The sequence below is a fragment of the Ptychodera flava genome, chromosome 15, assembly GCF_041260155.1.
Source record: "Ptychodera flava strain L36383 chromosome 15, AS_Pfla_20210202, whole genome shotgun sequence".
Taxonomy (NCBI): Eukaryota; Metazoa; Hemichordata; class Enteropneusta; family Ptychoderidae; genus Ptychodera; species Ptychodera flava.
The window spans coordinates 32,227,167-32,250,698 of record NC_091942.1 but is presented as its reverse complement, the minus strand read 5'-3'; the positions used below and the strand labels follow the sequence as shown (position 1 = coordinate 32,250,698).

Here is a 23,532-nt window from a genome sequence, read left to right as displayed (position 1 = left end):
CATTACCATCAAAAGTTAAATGAATCCACTGTTTTTGATAATGTTGTATCTCAAAATGAAATGATTATTATCAAAAGATGAATGAATCTGCTGCTTGAGGTTAAGTTATCACTAAAAATGAAATCAACATTTATCAGAAGCGAAAAGACACTTTCCTTGTGATAACATTGTATATCAAAATGAAATCAACATCTCAAAAAAGAAATGACTTTTCCTCCTTTTGATAATGTTAAAAGCAGTTGTTGTCTAAATTCCTTTCACCTCCAAGGTTTGGCCAGTCCTATAGCTTTCACTGGTCAAGCACAGGAAAATGGGGATGGAGAGGTAAGGGTTTGACAGAGTCATCTTGAGTGTGCATACCTGTCAGTAAGTGGAGTGATGACCAGACGGGGGGTGTTTCCCAGATATTCATAGGAATACTTGAACTGTGCATCACAAATGTTGGCGTAACACTCCTTCTGTTCATCATCCCAGCGATGTCTCAGCTGGCTCTGCCATGGGAAGGCCAGCGCGTTCTCCACTTTCTTGTTGATCAGCATGGTGACCACGTCACGGGCGTGCACATCAATGGTACAGATGGTCATGATTTTCTGACGGTCGCCTGACGTGAGCTGACCGAGCAACATAGTGATCAAGTTGTTCAGTTGAGATACCTACAGTACGCAATGTTACAAGAAAGAAGGTCAGAGAGGCAGGAACTGTGAGCATGTGCAATTTTGAAAATTGCATTTTGTGGCCACTGGGGGGAAATACAATACTACAATAGCAAATATATATGTACTTAAAAGCATATAATGCTCATGATTTTTTTCCTCCTTTGTCATACACAAAATCTAGCTGTATTTTGTAATGCATGTTGAAATTTTTCGGTTGTTCAAATACAATACATTGTGGTGGTGTTAGACCAAAGGATTCTCTTAAATTCAGGTTGACCACATACTGATGCATTAAGTAGGCTTCAACTTCAAATACTGGGTTCATGCTAAGCTGTGTTGCGTTTCAACACTATCCTTAGGGGTGCATTTACACTTGTCTTATAAAAGGGACACCCTAAGAAGCAGACTAAAAGCCAGCAGAGAGATGGGACCTTGTCATCTTCATGCCTGCATGCCTGCTGAGACATGTCCATGGTGTTCAACACAGGACAGTTCACCACCCTCTACCATGTAGACCTACAGTATCTGGCAGCTACATATTGAAAAAATTCACGCAGAAAAAAAAAACGTCCAAAGATTTTGACACGTTTGTCACTTCATAGAATGAAATCCTAAAGATTGATTACCTACATATAGCATATACATGATTGTGATAAATTTACCTGCTTCTTGGAGTACTCTTTCAGTGCATTTTCATAGCCTTCTTCAAGTCTACCAAAGGCAATACCGACTTCTGTTGTCCACCAGATCTGAGTGCAGGCTAGGGCTACCTGTGCTGGATAGTCAAACAGCCACTGATCACGGGGCTTCTCTTCATAGGCAACGACAGCCTCCCTGAATTGGTAGTTGACAGTGGAACGCATGGTATCCTGTAGCCGGTTCAGCCAGACCTCTACCTGGCCTGTGCACTCACACGGCTCATCAAAGTCCACGTACTCGCCTTCTTTACTGTACATGCCGATGGCGACCTTGGTAACAGCGTCCTCTTCACCTGACTTGTCTGGTTCAAACTTCAGCTTAGCCATGTTGTCGAAGAGTTTGGACAAGTGGCGCTGCACCAGAGTGGGTTGGTTACCATTGGAGAGGATATCAAGCAAGTCAGCAGACGACACGAAGTAGAATCGTGGGAAGGCAAGACGTTTGGTTTCAAGATATTCAGCCAAGGCTTTCTCACAGAGTGTCAAACTGTGAAACGGGAAACACAAAGTATTTATATGTAAATTCATTGATGAGCAAAACAAGTATAAGAAGACAATGCAATACAGCACAGCTCCAAAATGAAGTCTATCTTTGAGTATAGGTCCTGAGTAGCAATATGGTGAACAGTGAAATTCCCTGTCCATGATGCACAGTTCTAAATTTCATGACTGGGAATTTCAGTTACTACGTCATGCAAAGCTTCGAACACTAGACGCAATGAATGCAAGTGTAAGTTTGATGCATACTCTATTTCTAATGAAACACTTACTCAGCTTGTAGAGCTTCAAGTCTATCATACAGGCCTTCCTTGTTTGTGGCCTCAACAACATTGGGTGTCTTGGAGGCATCAGCCATGAGTTCCTGCAAAAAACAATTTGTTCGGTAAGGTAAATTGGGCTTGGCTGCAAAATGCACACATGCCACAGGTAACAGAAACTTTTGAACTGATGATGAGGGAATTGAACCATGTATACCAACTTCATAGAGCAGTAGTAATGAAATGTAGTGCAGCATTGGACTACGGTAAAAATTAAGATCAGGTCTTGGAATGAAAATTACCCACATATACAGTTACAATAGCAAATTGCTGATTTTTCATATAGGTAGCCATATAAATACAAGTACACCACTTGCATGGTATGATGCGACTCATGTTCTGTGCATAAAGCTGTCATACGAGCCTCTTTTACCATATATGGACATGCAAATTTCCAGCCACTGAGTAACTTTATGTGGTATAACCTAAGATTACATGAGACTTACTTTGAAGTCAGCATCAATGCCATCAAATCTCTTGGAGTCCTCTGGCAGCTGACTACGGATATCTTCAGAGCCAATGAAGATACTCTCCAGATGTGACCAGGTACGTTGCACTTCAAACCAGATGCTGATAACTTGGTCAGCAGTGGACAACTTCTTCTGCCAGGTGGACACCTCTTCCAAGAAGTGGGCAATGTATTTGGATGTCATCAAGTTCTGCAGTTGTACCTGTAGTCCCAGGAGAAAACTGGTTCAGTAAAACTTGACTAACATAATTAAACCCCTTCACTCCAAATGCCACATATATGAATCCATCCATCTCATGGAAGACAATATTATCATACCTCACTCTGGTTGTCAACAAGCTAAAATAAATCATATGTAAATCCAATCTAACACGATAAGCTTTTGGGTGATAACTATAGCTATGTATGGTACAATGGCAATGTATACAAAAGATAATCTTACAAATGACAAAACTGTCTTTAATGAATATGTGCCCTTTACAGATGGATAAAATTATTTTTACTCTTTGTGGCTGTTGGTTTGCTTGTAATCGAGAAGTTGGCTGATTAAGGAGGTATACATAAGGACAGGTTTCAGTGTGATTCAAGTTACCTGATTATCTTCAAGAGTCTCAATCAACTCCTCACTGGACTTCAGAGTTGGTGTTCCAGTACGTGCGTGCGATTCATATTCAAATTCCATGGTGGACCAGGTTGTGTCCAATTCCCTCAGCACCTTCTCCATGCTCATTTCCTTGACGGCTTTGTCCACGATGCCTCGCACTTCATCTTCAAAGTTGTGTAAGTTGAGTGCCAGTAGATCAGCCAGGGTTGTTTCATCATCCATGACGAATTTTACCTAAATGCCAAGGGAAACAGACATTATTAGGATGGCGTTTATCATTCACCATAACATATCGATCGTGGTGCATGCTTAAATGAATTTCATGCATGAGGGACCACAACATTCTGAAAAACTTTTTTCCAGCTAATGATGGTTTCTGGAACAGACCTTCTCACCCCCATTCCTCTGTGGTTCAGTCCAGCTAAATGTCGACATCAGAGAAGTTTAAGTAACAGGATGGGGTTAAAAGGTCATATGCAATGTAAAATTCAGTATTAATTGGATCATGCCTAAAAACAAATCATGGGTATAATATTTAAAGAGATTTATTCCATGCCAAAACCAAGAAATGAGATTGCCTTTGTTCACACTTGAGAGTCTCCGAAGTAATGAATAGAGAGCATACACAGAACAAGAAACACAAACTCTTGGATTTACACTAGTACTTGACCGTGGGTACAAACCTTGATTACATTGTTCCTCTACAAATGACAGTGAAGTGAAAGTAATGAGAGGTATGATTTGTGAGTACGTATACAAATAAACATCACATTACCATGACAACACATCTAAGCAAACATAGGAGGATACAATTGTATGTAGGAATATAGGAAATAGCATTTCCAGATGCTATGATGTGTCTATGGATGTTATGGTATTGAAAATGGTCATGTGTATTTGGTAGTATGAAAACTGAGTAATTGATGAAGTCTTGGAAGGTGCTATTACATACCTGTGTTGCCTGCATAAGTTGTTGCCAATGTCTGTCTCTGATTGCTGGGTTTTGTAACTCACTGACAGCTCTCAGTGAGGTAAGCATGTTCTTCACCGTGGACTCCAGACCACCATAGGCATCCCAGGCCCTCATTTCCTTGTCCAAGCTACGGATATCCTTGGCGAACTTCTTGCAATCCATTTCCATCTGCTCCACGTTGATTTCCTGCCACAGGGTGGTCTTCCAGTCCTCTATGCTGGATCTGACCAGCACTATCATGTCCCAGAGGCTCTTGAGCATGCGCACCTCACGTCGACACTGCTTAAGCTGTTTATAGTCAGGAATGTTGACTTCAAACAGACCAGCAGATTCTTGCAACATTTCCATCTCTTGTTCCATTTCAGAGATTTCGATATGAGACTGGAGGTGTGATAAAAGAAGTGACAATTACATTACATTATACCATAGGTTGAAAAAAAAAACAGTATTTGACTGTAGATTATACAAAAACATGTGATGATGAGAAAAAAATATTGTTACATACCTGATCAAGGCCGACATATGGATCTTCACAGTCAAATCGGAATAATGCAGCCTTTCTGAAGTTCTCCCTGAATTCATGCTGCTTGACATCAAATGTGGTGCACTTCCTGCGGATAATTGCGACCTCATTAGCCTGTAGGGGAGCCACTTGTTGCTTGACTGTGATGGCAATTTTCTTGCTGTTGTTCCACTGTTCTGGAAGTTCCTGATGAAAGAAAGAAACAGAAAAAAATATTTAAGTCAGATTATATGGTAATATATTCATAAAAAAGGTTAATGTAGGACTTAACACAAACAAACACAATGATTTAGCAGCACTATTATCAATCTTTTTTAAGCTAGGTACAAATTATTCACTGATACTCAAAGGAGTTGCTGACAAGTTTAATGATACATGTTGTCAAGCCACAAAAACTAATTTGCAGATTCAGAAACTGCATTTGCAAGTCAGAATACTCAGTAGTGCAGTTTTTTTGTTTGTCTTCATGATAAATTTTGTCATTGAGGAAGTCCTGGTTTTACTTGACTTTCACAGGTTTTGTTTCACATTTCTCATGCAAGAGCTTTTGGTTGGTTTGTGTGAGCAACCTTTAAATACAAAGAAATTAAAATGTTCATCTTACTTGCAGCTGAGTGTGGACCTCTTCTGGCATTTCTTGGTCGTAAGTTTTCAACAGTTCTATCGTGAGTTTGAGTGGCTCAAACATCTCATCTGTCGTTGCCTGCCTGTCTTTGACAGCCATGAGGTGACCCATCACTTCAACTAAGCCATCATAGTCACCCTCCTCTACGGGCTTGGTCAAGCCAGTATCCGCCACCTTGATGAACTCTTGCAAGTCCGAGAGACTGTTGGTGACGTGGTCGATGAGGTGCTGCTTGAACATGAAGCTCCATCTCTTCACGATGTTCAGCAGTGCCTGCTTGAACGGCCTGGCATCCACACGGAACCACGCGTCAAACACCTGGGTGCCTCGCACCTCTTCCACTTCCATGTAGATCTTCTCATAAGTGTCCACCTGGAAATGAAAGCACAGAACAGACATGACTGATGCGTGTAGTGTGAGACAATCAAGAGAAGTGACGCTACTTTAACCCTTTTAGAGCTGACTTTCTGGTCACTAGTACTAGAACGACACCTATATATCAAGGGGTTTAGGCCTGAAAGGGTTAATACATTACTTGCTCCAACCACAATTGTACAGACAAACCAAAATCCTTTTTGCTAGAAGAGCAATGCATTACTCTAGTATGTTTGTTCTGTAGTCAATGTTTTTCCCATTAAAGTTTAAAACAAGTTTGCATTCTATAGGTTGAGATTTCCAGTGCCTTTTTATTTGATTAGAAAAGCATCCCACAGATTTCACTTGCCTGTTCCTTGAATTGGTCCAGAGTGGGTGGGGACTCTGGTACGCCATCCTCCGCATGGGCTTCAATTTCTTCAGTTGTCAGGACATGGTTGTAGAGCAGGAACTGTCGCATGAATTCATTACGGTCGTCCACCCACAGATAGGCGTAGTTGTCAAATGAGTTGCGGTACTCCTGGGCTTTGTTCATGACTCCCTGGATGCGATCCATCACTTCTTGTCTCATCTCCGATAGATCAAGCATGTCTTCCAGATCAGACTGCAAGAAGAAAACATTGTTCATAATAATATTTCCTACTGAAGCTAGTATGCTTCCTGTAATTTAGCTGAAACTATTGACTTTGTCTTACTGTTGCAAGAGATGAAGATGCTGTTTTTTTCAAGAAAAATTGAAACAATATATAGTGCTACAATGTATAGTTTCACTATTACCCTGTGTATTTCTAACACTAACAGTTGAGAAACAAGAAATATGTCATCGTTTCAGTTTTGTCTCTAAGTAGGAATATAGGGTGATTTTTAGTGTTAAGCATATTTCCAAAAATGCAAATCAATACATTTGTATTACAAAATACAAAATAAATACACAAATATGGCAAAAATATCTTTGAAAGTTAGCAACTTCGTCCCTGTGGAAGAATGAAGAAGTCACGTCTGAGAACAAAATTAATGGTGTTTATTTTGTCTCACCTGGTAGTGTTCCATTCCACTGTGTTCAGCAAGTCTCGGCACCAAGGAAGACATTTTGTAGATGTCACTGACCAACATTTCAACGAGGTCATAGAAGCCATCTGACACACCGAAATCCAGTGATGGCACGAAGACCATCTCTGGGGCCTGGAGCTCCAGCTTGGCTTCAAACAGTGCTTGAGAGGTAGTTTTAACATCTGTATTATCCAGCAAGTAGTTGAGACTGCAGTGGATGCAATTGAAGAAGCCGTCCACAACCATGTCATCAATGTAATCAATGTATGCTTTCCAAATATCAGAATCTGCATTTCCCTGGAAAAATTCTAAGTTTTGCTGTAAAAAAGGAAAAAAAATCAGAGTATGTCAGTAACCACGACAACAAAAAAAGTTTATCATGAATCTAATACAGTTGACATACAGTAAAATTAACTTTTACCTAAACGATTTTTATTAGAAATGGTCAGTGTAAATTTATGTATTTCACTGATGCACCAGAAACATAATTTTGAAATGGTGATTATCATTATCATTGCAAGTATCCATGGAAATAAACGTTTTATTTGTAGTCTTTTAATTTCAACATATGTAGTAAGTCATACTAGAAATTTAAGCTTTGACATTCTCAAACAATATGACATTAACCTGTCACCTATCTGTATTAAACATTTTTATCTTTTTATTTGTAGCTTTTTAAAACTTTTGAATTAGTCATCCATTAATAGTGAAATACATTGACGGAAATGTGATGTTTCTTACATTAACCAACTCTTTGATTTTGTCCCCATCAGATTTGATTTCACCATAACGTTTGTTCAGCCTTTCTTGTCTATCATCCAAGCCGAGCAGAGCTGAGTCTTTGAGTTCTTTCCTTTCGTACAGAGGCACTTTACTCCATTCGCCCATGATCTTTTGAATGTTTTCAATGTTCTGTTTGGCCTTCTGTACTCTCTGCTGCAGGTCGTGTACTTTGTCCCGTGTAGTCTGGATGTACTCCCAGATGCCGTCCTGGTTCCAGTTCAATGTGTTCTCTGCCTGTTCTAACTTGGTATCAATCTCAGCTAATTGTCCTTCAATGAGGGGGTACTCCACCTCAAGCACTGTCTCCCTGACTTCATTGTACCATGCAACTGTTAGATCTAGATTAGCACGATATTGATGGAACGTCTCATGCTTCTCGTAAAGTGCTTTACCCTTTTCTGGAATGTCATCTGTACCTCTGATGTTCAGATACTTCACTTCACGCAACACTGCAACAAGCTGAGGAGGAAAAACGTAACACATCTGAAAACTTTTCTGCATGAGTTTCAGCCAAAAAGCCAGTTCTTTTCAATGGTGTGGTTGGACATACACATAAGACAGTTGAAGGATTGTCTCTGTAATTAATCCTACCCACCTTCCTTTTTTTTATTTCCACATGTTGTGACATAAAGCATAAACACAAAGAACTTCCTATGAATGCAAGATCACACACCTTACACCTTATGATTATATCTTCATGTTTGTTAAGATTACAGCCTGGCAAAATAGCACTACTATGGTTTATTTGTAATGATGTCACTGTTCCACCACTGAAGTGCAAAAATAAATATTTGTCCGAAAATTTTGACAAGTCTTTCAGTATACACTCTCGTTGGAATAGTGATTTTGGTGGAATTGAAGTACAATAAAAAATCAACACGTCAAGGGATCTAACCTCAAGTTGCACAAAAAAAGACAGGTGCATGAACACAAATTTGTCTGAATTTTGGATGGTTTATAATATTTTGTATCAAATCTACGACAGCGATGAGCACTACCTGCATGAAGAATGTAAGGCGATACAACCAGGATATATTTTTCCAGCCAAAATTACCGTGTCATAGAGTGATGAACTCAGCAGTACCATTTGACCATTCTTTTCCAGATTTCTCATTGACTGAACTTATGCAGTAAATCTTTTTTGTCTTTTGTGATATTCATCACACTAATGATTTGCAGTTTTTACAGATTCATATCACACATACCTGTGGGTCAAAGTTGACTGTTATGAGTTTGGTTTCGCCATTCCTAGTGATCAGCGGCTGCCCTAGATTAAACTGACACTTCTCTTCAACACCCGAAGTCCAATCTTGGTAGACCTTCTCATCATATCTGAGGGAGAATGGAAAACAAATCAAGTGATTTTAAATAACAGAAAGAGCAAAGATGGCTTGGGAATCATGAAGTATGATGCTAGTATTATAGTCCACATAAACACATTTCTGCAACATCTGCCCTCTACCCTAATCCATAGTGCTCTGCATTGGTTCAGATAACAAAATGTACTACAATATGACATGTTATAGTATTAGTAGACAACCTCTTGGGCATGAAGGCTAGTCTTAAATTGTTCAAATTTGCAACAATAATCCAATTTACGGTTGTTTGCCTGAAAATATATTATTTTTGTATCAGTAAATTCCAGTGAGTATATTGCACAAGCAAATATACCAGTGTCAATTTTTCTGTTCTATGTCTGTGTGTTTGTTTGCAACCTGATTTAACAAAGTCTGTCTTTGATCAGGGTAAACACGTTCAAGGAAACGAAGACTGTCCAATGAAGTATATCGTCAAAACCATAAGTTTTGGCGAGACTAAAGAATTTTGGGTCCACAGGAAGACGTTCAAGTTTAACAATGCTACATAACAAACATACACGTTAATTTCTATCTATTGTAAAAGGTAACAGAAGAAAACTAGATTGTTATCACACAAGAGATTTGAACAAACTATTCTTTAGGTGCATCAATGGTTCATAATCATGTTAACTGTGTGTGAAGAGTACAAAGTACGACGCTCACTTTCCAAGAAGGTTCATCATCTCTTCATACTTTGTGAAGATGATCTTGGCATCTTGGCTGTTCATTATCCTGTAAATGTGAAGGACAGTTCAGAAATTAGCACAGAGTTTGTGAGCAGAACTCTACTGCATTATGATTTACAAGCCACACATTTTAGTAGGTAACACATGCAACTGAACTCCAAAGCCTAACCACTGATGATTTGTTAGTATTAGCTTATTTGCTTCCTTGATCCAAACACGACATTTCCTTCACTGTGTAATTTTATTAAACTTTGGCCACTTTGCTGATAATGCCTTTTGTGCCGTGACAAATAAAGCTTTTCCATAGCATTTTTAACATCATTTGAATTTAGCATAAACTTCAACATGAATTCTGTTCTTCTAAAACATAAAGATTATGTAGATAATGAGATATAGAAAGCACACACACACACACATACACACACACATGCACTCACACACACACATGCGCACACCAACAGGTCAATAACTATCATGAATGGAGACATTGTAAATGATTCTGGTTGTAAATTTAATTCAATTGAAAACCAATTAACCACACCAATATACGTAAGCAACACCAACGAGACAGAAAAACATGCAATAAAGTGCGTGCAAATTTCAGTCTATACCAGTATTAAACAGTAGAAATCTTGAACACATTTTCTGATTCTTTCAAAGAATGTCATAATGATGAAAGATTTTAAAGGAATTACACATTGTCAGGTAGTAATGGATTGTCCGGGAGTAAAGAACGGACAGAATATGCAGCTTGTCTGATATGAAACTTGATGGGCCAGTGGCTGTAACATGTGATAGTTTTTTGTTTTCATGTCGAACAGTTTTATGCTGTACTCCTTGAAGTATGTTGAAATATCCAGTATTCAGCTTGTCAGCTCAGTCTGTACATGTGTAGATTGCATTATTTTTGTTGACATCTGAATTCTCGTCCTGACTAAAATTCAAATGTAAACAATAACAGTACATTTCACAAGTATAGATGATGTGTTGACAAGCTAGATAGTTGGTGTCTTTCAGGAGTAGAACTAGATGTTGACACATAAAACAAAAATATACGAAAATCATCAAATGCTATAGCTACTGGGACTTAGATAAGTAAGTTTTTGAGCTGTTTAATCCATATATCTAAAGACCGAACGTAAGTAAGTTGGATCAAACCATTTCAGTAACGGGGATGTTAGAGGTTGGACATGATTAGTCTATCACACTCTTTGAGAAGAATCATTAAATAAAAGTCTATTAACAATGCCAATGTTACAAGCTCACGCAAAGAGGAAAGTTTTGGCTTTCATGTAGCGTTACCTCTGGATTCCAGTTCTGCAGACATGTAATGTTCCAGTTGGTGTCAGGTGAAAAAGTTTGATACATTTACGAGGGGAAAAAATGATAAATAAGCAAGACAGGAATGAGACGAGAGAATATGCAATGTGCAGGATGATGGAGACAGACCTATATGAGCTAAGAAGACATTATCCAGGGGAGGGGGGATGGGTAGTTATGCAGTATACTGGGTACGTTAGGTTTCTGGGTCATGCATCCAACGCGTCAAGCCATGCATCAGTTAGGCGAGGCATCATAGTCCAAAACAAAATCAGACATCTCACAGTATGAGTACGTCACAAGGCCTGCATGCAGTGCATGGAAATTGATCAATTGCACAGGTCGCAGAATAGAAAAATTTGAGCAAACTCTTGTAGACTTTTCAGTCATTTGGGAGGGGGGGGGGAAGGCAAATCATGCTTCTGCTGATATATTTGTGAAACAGGACCATACTTACGGATGCTCAATATGCTTGAAGTTGCCCATTGGGATGGATATACGTTGTCTGAGCTCGTCAGACCATTTGAGAGCACCGGCAACTTCAGGCATATTCTTATTGACCGGTGCTTTGCCATCTGCAGCTTCGTCAATTGCCATCTGTTTGTCGTAGATGACCTTAGCATCATCCAGCTCATTGTTGTACATTTCCAGCAAGAGAGGGTACTTGCTTTCAAAGTCCTCGCGGATCAAAGGCCTGTCCAACAGTGTACCATAGCAGTCCAGCAGCTGAAACACAAACGGTGTAACCAGACTGTGTCAGAAACAGTAGACAGTTGCAAGACTACAGTACATCAACAAAATCAAGGTGTGACATGCAACTTTCACAACACGATGAACTGAATCATTTACTGTACGCTACCTGTTCACCTGTACTTCATGGCACTACTATCCCTCTGACTAATGATACCCTATTATTGTGCATGGATGCTTGAGCAAGGGGGATATAGGAAGGCTGGGAAGGACAGCCGGGAACAATATAGGTCTCTGCGGTAACAGCATATTTAACAATCAGTATGTAGATAATATTTATCAATAGGAAAATGATAATGGTGATAAACAAAAATTGTGATGTTTGATATTGTTGTATCTTGAGGGAAGAGGTTCTAAGTTGCCTGGTACTGCGAACTGTAAGGTGTCATTGGTCAAAGTATCCTTCTGTGGAAAATAACTCCAATGTTTAATCTGCTCTTTTGTAAATTTTTAAAACTTTCTTGTCTTAAAAGGATATCAAAACCATTTACAAGTTCAAATCCAGCTTTATAAGATCCTGGACCATCTTGATTACAATAAAAAAACACTGTGGACACCCACACAAATACGGCAGTGACAAAGGCAATGATAGCCGACAATGCCGGCAGACAGAGAATAGCTTGTGGCATGCACACAAATGGTGTTACACTATACCTGCAGTTCATCATCATCACAACATATTCCACATGACGGCACATTACAAAGCTTTGCTTTCTGAACACTGGCATCTCTACTTACAGTTATGCGATTTTGTAACAGAAAATTGAACAGCTGAAAGAACTGTACAGAGGAGCAGCAGACACGAAAGACAGAGACATTTTGAGAGTTAAGTTAGTGGTGAGAACCTTAACAGCAGGTTTGCCCATCATGGAGTTCATCACTCAAGCCTGCAGTGGCCACTAGCAAATGAATGCAATGGAACACATATTTTACCATGCATGACATATCTATTATTCTTACCTCTGTCACAGCAATGGGTATAATTGTGTATTTTTTGTGAAGTCACTTCCTATTGACACTCTGGTACATTTTATCATTGTTTATTTTTCTGAAGTCAATATCTATTGACACTTTGGTATGCTTCAATTTAATTCAAAATCCCCTTTGACTGACTAAATCATGAAAAGTAAAAAGGCATGAAGTTTTCAAAACACATTTTTATTACTATCAGCTGTGAAAGAGCTAAGTACACAAGGAAATCATAGGGAGGACTAGAACATTACATAAACAAGAAACACCAACAATCAAGATGTTTGATAAAGTGAAAGTCAGTCAACAAACCCAACAGAAATGACCAGATTTCTTTGAAATGAGCTGTGTACATACCTTGAACACTGATTCCACACCTGAACAGTCATCAAAGCCTTGACACAGGATAGCACCAAGTCTTCGATCTAAATCATTCAACTGTTTTGTGAAGATTTCATAATCCTCCATAAATTCCTACAATCAGAAAAGTATTTTTTGGTAAAATCAGAGCACATTTTCTTTGATACATTTTCACATATATGACATATTGTTATGTTCTCATTGCATATTGCTTGACAATGATTTCCTATTTACAGATTTAGAGCAAATCTAACCTGTGTGTTGGGATCCAAGGCATCATATGAGCGTTCTCCAAAGACCTTCACATACTCTTGGAATTCTTCAAAGATCTGTACAACCTGGGCACTGAGCATTCTTCCCTTCATTCCTCCCATTTCCGTCTTCTCCAGCTTCAAGAACTCAATGGTTGTTTCAAACAATTGCTGTGTAGAAAGAGTGAAAGAGCAGGCAATGTTCATATTCATTGGCAACACTGAGAATTATTCTATGACCTACACCTGTTGCTTCTGATGATATTGTAAATGACCCTAACACATTGTCAAATATGCTTATAAAAATATACAAATGGCTGTAATGTATTAAAAATAGCTGTAATGTGTTGAAAATTACATTGTACATCTCAGCAATTTCTGTATGCTATTATCTGTGCTATGGTGTGCATATATGGCACATTCAATTTGATACATTTGATTCCAGGCTCGGAAATTCATGATAGTATTGATAAATTTTCTGTTTACCTCAAGAATCTGAAGTCTCTCCATGAAATTATCCATTCTTGTGAACACCATGGCACTGGAAAACTCCCACTCCTTGGGTTCGTCACCATTCTTGAAGTAGTCCTTCAGCTTGGCCCTGTGATCGTCATACGCATCACGGAATCCTTTCAGGACATTAATAGCCACTGTGGTTTTCTCCAGTGACTCTTCAGCCTCGCCTTTGAATATCTCACCAGGCTCAAGATATGTTCGTGCCTGAGGGACAAGGCAAGAAAGAGGGGGAAAAATATTAATAAATATATGGGGGGAAAAATATTAATAAATATATGGAAGAAAGCTTGTAAATGTTTTGTTGAAAAGTAAAAATGATTCTTGTTCTTGGTCCTCACTTTGTTGCATCCGAGTTGAGAAAGCTAAGAATGCTGAAAAATGAGAACTTCATATTTAAACACCCTATGGCATAGGTAAGAGGTTTGGCCTCTCACGATCATAAAAAATAGTAAAACTTTTTTACAGTATTCATTGGTAAAAGAAAAGACTTGTAGGCAAATTAGAGCTTTGTGAAAAATAACAAAATCAACAAGGGCCAGGTGAATTTTGCATCTGCAAGGCAAAATTAAAACAGAACTTACCATTTCAATCAGCTGATTGCAGATTTCTTGGAGTAGAACAATTATTCTGGCTGGCGTACTGTAATACTGAGAATGGGCCCAGATGAGGCATACCATGTGCATCAGTGGTGGTAGGAGTGGTGCCAGATCACTGAAATCAACTTGTTCAAAGTCTTCAAGCTGACGCTGAAGTGGTTTCAAGTGAAGACTGATGTCTTGTGCTTCTGTCAAGGCTGTGTCAAAACAGATCAGATGAATAAAACAATTGTCGATGGTATTATATTATCATTTCCAAAGCTATTCCAGTGTCCAGTTCATCTTGTGCAAATGTCTCCATCATGTGCATTTCAATTTTTTTTCACGACAAAAAAGTGATAATCATACATCAACCTACCAGCTACAACATCTCTGAAGATGTTCTTGAATGTTGGAAAATAGCTGCTCTGTGTTTTCTCAAGGAGCTCAGCCATCTTACGGACCTTTGGGTCACGAAGCTGCAATGATACAGACATGGGAGGAAGAGCTATTAAAATCCACATGAAATACCTATTTGTGATGTTATGCAAGGTTAGCCAGATGCAAAATAGACATCTTGCCCTCATTAAAATGAAAAGAAAATATATATGAAGAAGAACTTTGCAGTAGAAAATCTTTCATTCCATGTGCTCAGATGTGGAATACTGTAAATTTTTCATTTCTACTCTTAAGTCATGGTTGAATAGGCTGTACTCTCGTGTCAATGGCACAATACAGCATACTTTGCCACTATAGTTCAGCCTAATCTAATTGTTTCTAATGGTGAAGATGGACTTCAACATAGCAAATCAGGTTTGAAAGAGCTTTAGATATGAATTCTGTTTCAAGAAAAAACTCACCTGATCATAAATGCATTCAAGGTTTGCACATTTAGCTTTCCAGAATTCAATCTCAACCAAAGGTCCGGGATTAAGACCCTCAAGTAAAGGTTGTGCAGAATCTCTTTTCAATACTTCTCTGATCTGATGAGTCCAGTCAATGATGACTGATTCAATAGCATGTACAAGGCCACGATCATAGCCGTCACCCCTGCAACACAAATTTAGGATGTGCTTAGTATTACAACTTATATTATAACTTACATAATTGACAAATTTAGATTATTTTAGTTTGAATAATTCAACCCTGGATGTGAAAGCCATAGAGAAAGGGCAAAATTACCATCAATAATAATTTCATGCAAATTGTTTTAATAGATGGAAAATGTCAGTCTTTGGAAAGTACAAGTATTTTGTTGATATTAGACTTCAGTTACATTTTTAGCCAAAGTATCCTGAAATTTTGATGAAATAGCTGTAAACATACAGATCTTTTGCCATATACTTGAACAGAACTGAAAGAAATAAAATACCATATCTTCCATATACACAACAACAAACAGTTTCAGCAATCTGCAAACCTCCCTGTACAGTATAGCATTAAGTATTGTTGTGAAACACAAATGTATTTTTACAACACAACTGTTTAATTTTAATGGACGATTTTTAAAAAAAGTAATTTCATTTTTGTTGTCACAAACATGAAAACAACAGTCCCTGTAATTATCTCCTGTAATGTTCCATACACAGCTGTAAACAGGTGCAAACTCTTTTTTACACCATAGCACATAATGTTTTCACTCACTTTTCTTTGGCTTCTTCTGTAGATTCTTCTACTTTTTCTGATCCTACAGGCAATGGCAGGAGTGTTTTGCCACTGACTTGTCCTGACACAACATACACACTGCTCTTCAAGTTGTGTATGTGCCTAAGTACATCCTGTGATACTACATTTGGCCATTGTTCATGGTTGCGTGGGTTGGATAACAGAGGTACGAGTACCTACATCAATTAAAGAAAATCACGAAATGCATGGATTGAAGATTAATCATGCTGTGGAAATTGATAATTTTATCAATATCATAACTGATTTGGGAGGCTTTTTTACTTTGATCAGATGTTAAAATTGGTAACTAATTATTGCTACTTTGATGACTGCCTGTTTGGTTTTGTTGCACCTTTAAATGTTTGCTACTTGGCAACAAAATGTCAAAGGTAAATGACTTAATAAAACTTCCCAACAATTCAAATCGTGTAAATGCAGTACTAATGTTAAATGGATACATTTCTATTTCCTGAAATTAAATATTGAATGATGCCTATCATAATGCTTGACCAAAAGGTTTCCATGCCAGCAGTGTCATTCAGAAAATTTCTTAGTTCATTGGCAGCAGTTTGCAGGTGATTCCGTACAAGGTCTTTCAAGATGCACATAAAAATATTCTACACTAGACTGTCACGTTATCCCAATAAAATTTTCATTGTTCCACACCATAATCCGGCTCTGCATCTGAAGGTTTGAGCAAACAGCTTGTGAATAATTTAGAGATGAATCTTTTCAAGGTAAAAATCAATACATCTGGTCCTCCAAGTGAAATGACTTGGCAGTATTCTTTGAATATTGTCTTAAAGCTCAGCCTTAAAACGTCACACTGCGTGAAATTTGTCTGTATCGATTTCTTCTAAGCTTACCCATGATAGTAAATCTGCTTATTTAGTTATACTCAAATACATTATCTTCTATGTTGAAGTGCAGGAATTATACTGTACATGATGGCTACATTTTTGTAACTTGATTCCATAGAAATTAGAATTGTGTTTCGCATCGATTTCATGAATAGTTAAGAACAAAAATACCGGTCCTTACCTCATCAACAAGCGCTGACAGTTGTTCTAAAGGTGAATACGAAAGATCTCCATAGGCTAAAACGCTGCGCATATTGTCTTTCTGGACGGCATCTTTAGTCTTTCTCGAGAAATACACGGCCTTCTGTTTCAAACTCGTCGGCCATTCTAACTGAGGTTGTAAAAGTCCAGCCGGCGTGACTGTGATTATAAGCTGTTGATTTTCAGGTTTTTCAAAAAACTCTGTCATGAGCACCCGATTGTCATCGATTCCGATGCATTTTGCCCACTTGTCAGGCTTGAGCTTGAAGCTCTTCAACACATAGTCCGAGATAATTTCAAATCGTGGATCTGCTGGATCTGCCATTTTGGATTTCTTCGGTTACTCGGTCGCTGTCAAAAACTATATACTTCAACAGTTTTGCTGAGAAACAGCCCACGTCATCAACGTTGTCGGAAATTCGGAACTAAATGCCTTAAATTTTTACCAAAATCAACTCACTTAGCCGACTGGAGACATGGAGGGACACTTCTATCCACCTCTTTCTCCAGCGAACTCGCGCTCGCAAATATTCTCTCGAATCAAAATGGCGGCGTGTTGACGAGCGGAGCCCAGCCGTTGTCAATGACAACATCCAATAAACAGTCCGCTGGGTTCGTTTTGTTTTTTCTTTCCTCCAGTGCGTTGGTTAGGTAACACCAAACGTCCTTGGCGTGTATTTCTCACGCGCAGCTGCAGAGATCATAACAGAGAGCACACAGGAGTGAATAGTCGGATAAATATAGTATAAATAGCATACTATATAGCTCGGTGCAGAAGGTTCGGCTGTAAACTATGATATCAAATGTAATTCATACGCTTTCAATGATGTTATCAAGTTTTTCTGAACAGGTAAAAAGCTCTGTCCCGACGTAAAAAGTTACTAAAACTGTCTTATTGATAATATAAATTTTTCAAAATCATAATGTTAATACCATATTTCTTTGACTATTTACTCCTAGTTCGTCTGTGCTTACTAAGTGAGAGATGAACCAGTTGAGTAAGGGAGCTGGAGGAAACGGGTCCATTTTTTACCGATGTGACAGCAATATACAATATTACTTTAAAGCAGTTTTTTTTTATTAATTAAAGGCTGATGCAAAACAACCAGTGCACAATTGAGCTAATTGATCTCAGACAGTACCTATTTTACAGTTACCGTTCAAGTACTTCTTTTACACATGCATAAAAATGAATTAGGCCTATATTTACAAGTTATGGTGTGTTCAGAAGTAACCTATCACACTACTCCTTCACACTAAAATGGTAACTGGCAGATAATCCTTACCGAGGAGGCGACTCTTCTGTGCATAGACCATAGTCCTGCATTTAAATAATGACACATGACAGTGAGGGCAATATCACTATTTGTGGTCTGCCCAAGGGATGATGATCCTGACCGAAATATGAAATATTGATGATGGCGAGGGTATCATCAATATTTTGGTCAGGATCATTCTCGAGGGCATGCCACAAATCGTGATATTGGCCGATCTTCATGTGTTATTCATTTTATTACACTGAACATTTGAAATCATCACAAAATCCAGTATTTGAACTGCGCGCATCGAACGACAGATTGTAACCACGCGCAAATGTTTGAATGAACATAATACATCTCATGCAAGAGTTCCTGGCGAACTTGTGTTCGAACGGCTAGCGATAAGTTATAGCGGGCAACAGTCCGGAGCAAGAGTCGAGGGCAAAAGCAAATCGAACCATGTTATATCACTTTTTTTTAGAATGTCACGTGGCAGTGCGAGAGAATTAAGACGTTAAACTTAAACGTATGGATTTTCTTCCGCTTCATAATAAAATTTAATTTACCGATTTAATCCCTTTTTGCACACTCCCAACTAGCCATTATTGCACTTTTTAACCCCCCACTATAGCTCTGCATAGCACATGTGGTGGGAGGCCGTATAACGCTGGTAACACACAGTCCTGCCATGCAGAGCTTTTGATTTGATTTGATTTATTTAGCACTTAAAAAATTAACCATACAATACAAACAAGAAAAAAGACAAAGACAAAAGTGCTGGGATAACACAGAAAAGTTAAAAACTTATTTCCACTGTGCTCCCACGAAAAATAGAATCACAAAAGCTACCCCCACTACAGCTATTGCAAATTGGTAATGTAGTGAATATATATAGCTAGTTGGTATGGGTAAACTGAAAACTTCAGGATTTTCCTGTGGTCCTAATGTTTCGGTCATACATATGGGATAAACAGTGAAGCAGTTCCCGAAAGTATTTGAATTGCTTATTTGGAGTTGTTTACCTTCTAAAAAAAAGCAAACTGATCAAGTTTACATGGAAAACAAAGGACCAGCAAATGTCAACATATACCAATGCGAGAACCAGGGACTTGCAAACAAACGCCGCATTGCATTACATACAAATGCCGCATTGCATTACATGTGTCAGCCAAAGGTGGTTGAATTCCTCAAAGAATGAGTGTTTCTAGAAGGAACTTTTTTCTTGTGTATGTACTGAAAAGGCAATTTTTTTCATTAGTGGTCAACAATAAATTTTATTTTCCGAAAATTGCCCGGCTGCCACAGTAATCATGGGGCAATCATAAGGACTTTCTCTTTGCATTTTTCAGACCACTTTGTGCCATCAAAATAAGCCAAAATAATATTTTTTAGCTGACTTTCAATCGCACTTTCTTTGCTTAGCAGTGGTTAATGTAGTGCTATTACCAGCAGTACGCCCTGCTTTCAACAGGGAAAGGCTGAATAGTATTTTCCCCATATTTGAAGAGACAGAAGCTGTAACTTTCATAACTTTTTGCTACTATTTTTTGTTTTGAATATCAACGGCAAGTACTTGTTTTACTAGTGACTCCCCTATGTGGAAACAACGTGCCGCTCAGTTTGTCAAGAAAATGCGTGTACGCATAAAAGGGCATTATACATATTATTTCATACTTATTGCCGTTATAACACGATCAAACCAAAATAAAACATAACTTTAAGATGTGATGGTGCAGAAGACGATGTTCGGGCAACAAACGTCAACACTCGTCATTATTCGCTACGTCGATAGGTGGCGTACTTACGGGCCAGCAGCTTTTCGATTTCATTGTTTTCAACCAGCCTTGTAGACTTGCTGACTTGAAGTCTGTGATTTGTGAATGTTTGAGTGGAGTGAACGCAATGATTTGTATTCTGCTTTCATGTGAAACGCGCGCGTGAGTGGACGCGATGAGTAGGGTGAACGCGATGAGTGGAGTGAACCCCGGGGGGGTAACTCCATGGCTAATAGTACGGGGGGGGGGGGGGCTCCGCACGAACATGGAAACCCAAACTGTTGTGATACCAGTTTTGAGCAAAAAACCCTACCCTTTCTGATACCTAGTTGTGGAAACGCAGCTATCTCTTGGCGGGGTTACGTAGTAGCGTGAGTTGCTAAGTGAGTGGCGGGGTTGACCTTTGACCCGCATAGCAACTCACGCTACCCCGCCAACAGATAGCTGCGTTTCCACAGCTATCTGATACCATACCATACAATACCATACGTATACAGATACAACTCACTCGCCTTGCGTACCAGGGGTACCAACAGTCAAACCGACAGATCGGAAATATTGATGGTAGATCTGGGATGTAGATACATGGGTTTCCAGTGTTGACAGCATGATTTTTTAACAAATGTCAGTTTGTGTTTAAAACCGGACCCTTTCTCATACCAACACCTCGTGAAAAGTATACCCTTTCTGATACCAAACAGTGCAAAAAAAACGACCCCTTTCGCGCGGACCCTCCCCGTATAGCCATCTATGGGAGTTACCCCCCCCCCCCCCGGGGAGTGAACGCCATACAGCGGAGTTTCATCCGGAATCCGGCAGAAACTAACTCACTACTGCGCAGACTCAAACGTGACCCATTCAATCGCTGGGAAAACCTGGCGTGAAATGAAAATTCCGGATAGGTTTGTACGAAATAGGAGAGACACAAGAGAAACTATTATAAGTGATTTTATTTTTTTTTAAATTCACCGACTTGAACCAAGTCTACCAGCCTTGGCTCCCGAGCTCGATACTCCCATGCGATAGCCTTCCATAACGCTTTTACACGGACACAATTTATTGAATTAGGGCATCAATAAAGAAACAGAACAGTGAAATTTAAGAATTTTTTGCTCAAGTTCCATACGTAAGTACACCAGACGATAGATAGATTGCGCAAATCGCAAACATTAGCAAATGTTTATGGAAGCAGTGAAACGTCAAAATTTGTATCCTTGCCATTTCTGCGGTAATGTACATTTACTGTATTTATGCGCGTCGCTTTGCGCGTTACTGGCACGTGGACTCATCATCGGGGAAGGAATAACTTTTTTTTAGTAATAGCGTATTCACTTTCCAGCGCTATCTGTAAATGAATCTACCAACAGGATTGAATAAAAGTATTACTTTAAACTTCCTCCATCTGACAATCCGGTACTCATCCCTGGCTCTTCCAATGCAGTATACAAATAATTCTTGTAGACATACGTGATCTTCCAGGGAAGCGAGTTGACCAAAGGTAAGCAAGCCTTACTTCCGAAATGTATTTATTCAGACGACCAACAGAAGTTAATTCCCAATTACAGGCTTCGCAGAACTGAGCAAAAACACACAATTTAAAACAAACATACAATTGACGTAAAAAATACCATAGTCGGATGAACATACAAATCACGAATAAAAACAATTCATTATACTAGTTTTAGAAAGACTAAATCTATCGAAAGTGTGAGTTCTCGAACTCAGTTTTGATATATAGTTATAGGTGCTTAAAGCACGGGGCATAAGGAGTTTTTACGAAAATTTATTCTGGAAAAGGGTACCCGAAATAAAAAGTTTACACGCAGATTGCTTTGAATATTCAGTGGAATTTGAGTTAAGTAAGACCAGTATACCACACAATGGATATATTTATACAGAAAACTAAGATCGGCAACCTTCCTAAGATTGTAAAAAGGATGCAATTTGAAAAGTTTACATAAGTCTGTGTATCCTGAAGAAATAGCTCATATTTACTTGAAACACAAATACTTCATAAATTTCTTTAGAACGCATTCAATCTTATAAAAAGACTTAACATCACGGGAATCTTTGCGATAACGCTTAAAAATTCATGGTCATGGATTGCTTTCATAACTGCATTATCAATATGCACAGAGAAGTCCATGGATTTGATGGATCTACTGAGGATGACACTAAAGTCCCTTACAGATGTACATCGTGCAATCCGGAACAAGATGATGAGTACTTTAACGTCGAAAAAAATGTAATCCTTAATATTCAAAGAAGCTACAGTACATGCAGCCGCAACCCTGAATAGTCCATATGTTCATTATAAATTCATTATTCCTCATTGTATACTAAACATGACAAACCAGGTACCCTGGTACTCCTGAGGGAATCGTGGTCAATGAGCGCATGTGCATTTCGTTTCACAGCACAACGTATTTCACTATCAATTATTAGCTCACCACACTCGCTTCAACATCCATTAACGAAAATAATTGCACAACGGACTCAGATAACTTCGAACGAGTGAATTTTATGCAGAACGTTTTGCAATAAAATGTACATTTACTGAACCGCGATAACGACTCACAAGGTACAGAGTCTATATCGCGTTTAGCCTCGATCTGGAGAGCTATCATTGGACGTACGTACGTGGGCTTGCTCGGAATGTATTTTTAAGTCAATTGTTTGTGCGATGGCACCATTTTATGATAATATGCACTATTATAATAAAAGTTTACTGACTTGATACGGCTTGCATTTTACTTCCCATTTTTTCATTTCAAGATTGATTTCCTTCGACTTTACGAAATGTCCAGCTGGGTGAGGCCCTCAATGTGATATTTACAGTAAAGATACATGCGTTAGCCCCAACAGCGCATTTCACAATTTCACACATCACCCAACAAACAAAATGATTAAAATCATCAAAAACTGACTTCTCTGACATAAAATATAATAGTTTGAACTCACGATAAATCTAAACATTAAATATTAATTATGTGATGGATTCACCATCCTTCAAACCATAGACCCTCGAGAAAAAACGTTTTTCTCGAGGGTGTATGTTCAAACACAGTAACAGGTTCACCCCGAACCTTTCGTGTAATTTCGTGTACTTTTTACCATTGTCTGCCCCAACCAAATGCCCCAACCAACCCGTGTATTTTACGGTTTGGACGTGGCGAGGAAGATGTAATCGCGTGTTATCTTTATGTTAAATTGCGCAAGTGACACGTACATGAAAATATTTCAAGTAACATCGTGATTCGTGATTGTATGTGGTGCTAAAGTTACCGTGCGCTATTTGGTAGGTCGATTGCGCAAACAAGATGCAAAACCCTGGCAAAACACCAAGATGACGTAGCGCTTGTTTCGCGAATGGCCTAGGCGGTCATGTGATCAGATCATGTGACAATGACATC

At 38.7% G+C, this 23,532-nt stretch overlaps 1 protein-coding gene across 2 annotated transcripts in view; it reads right to left on the bottom strand.

The window, feature by feature from the left end:
• The window catches only part of LOC139151911 (dynein beta chain, ciliary-like), a 38,658-nt gene extending 21,015 nt beyond the window's left edge, over positions 1-17,643 (bottom strand). The window contains exons 1-23 of one of the 2 annotated variants that reach the window (XM_070724952.1): positions 17,066-17,643; positions 16,004-16,200; positions 15,220-15,409; positions 14,739-14,838; positions 14,366-14,577; positions 13,755-13,988; positions 13,272-13,439; positions 13,015-13,131; positions 11,396-11,664; positions 10,921-10,935; positions 9,596-9,664; positions 8,780-8,906; positions 7,533-8,033; positions 6,777-7,109; positions 6,091-6,345; positions 5,346-5,738; positions 4,724-4,927; positions 4,198-4,599; positions 3,234-3,479; positions 2,619-2,843; positions 2,125-2,216; positions 1,319-1,841; positions 361-653 (exon numbers count right to left, since the gene is read on the bottom strand). In XM_070724952.1, the coding sequence (XP_070581053.1) occupies positions 361-653; positions 1,319-1,841; positions 2,125-2,216; positions 2,619-2,843; positions 3,234-3,479; positions 4,198-4,599; positions 4,724-4,927; positions 5,346-5,738; positions 6,091-6,345; positions 6,777-7,109; positions 7,533-8,033; positions 8,780-8,906; positions 9,596-9,664; positions 10,921-10,935; positions 11,396-11,664; positions 13,015-13,131; positions 13,272-13,439; positions 13,755-13,988; positions 14,366-14,577; positions 14,739-14,838; positions 15,220-15,409; positions 16,004-16,200; positions 17,066-17,410 (5,510 nt within the window). In that variant the 5' untranslated portion in view covers positions 17,411-17,643. The remainder of the gene's footprint in view (positions 1-360; positions 654-1,318; positions 1,842-2,124; positions 2,217-2,618; positions 2,844-3,233; positions 3,480-4,197; positions 4,600-4,723; positions 4,928-5,345; positions 5,739-6,090; positions 6,346-6,776; positions 7,110-7,532; positions 8,034-8,779; positions 8,907-9,595; positions 9,665-10,920; positions 10,936-11,395; positions 11,665-13,014; positions 13,132-13,271; positions 13,440-13,754; positions 13,989-14,365; positions 14,578-14,738; positions 14,839-15,219; positions 15,410-16,003; positions 16,201-17,065) is intronic. The other variant, XM_070724953.1, reaches the window with a different exon arrangement.
• Between the last annotated feature and the right edge of the window lie 5,889 nt (positions 17,644-23,532).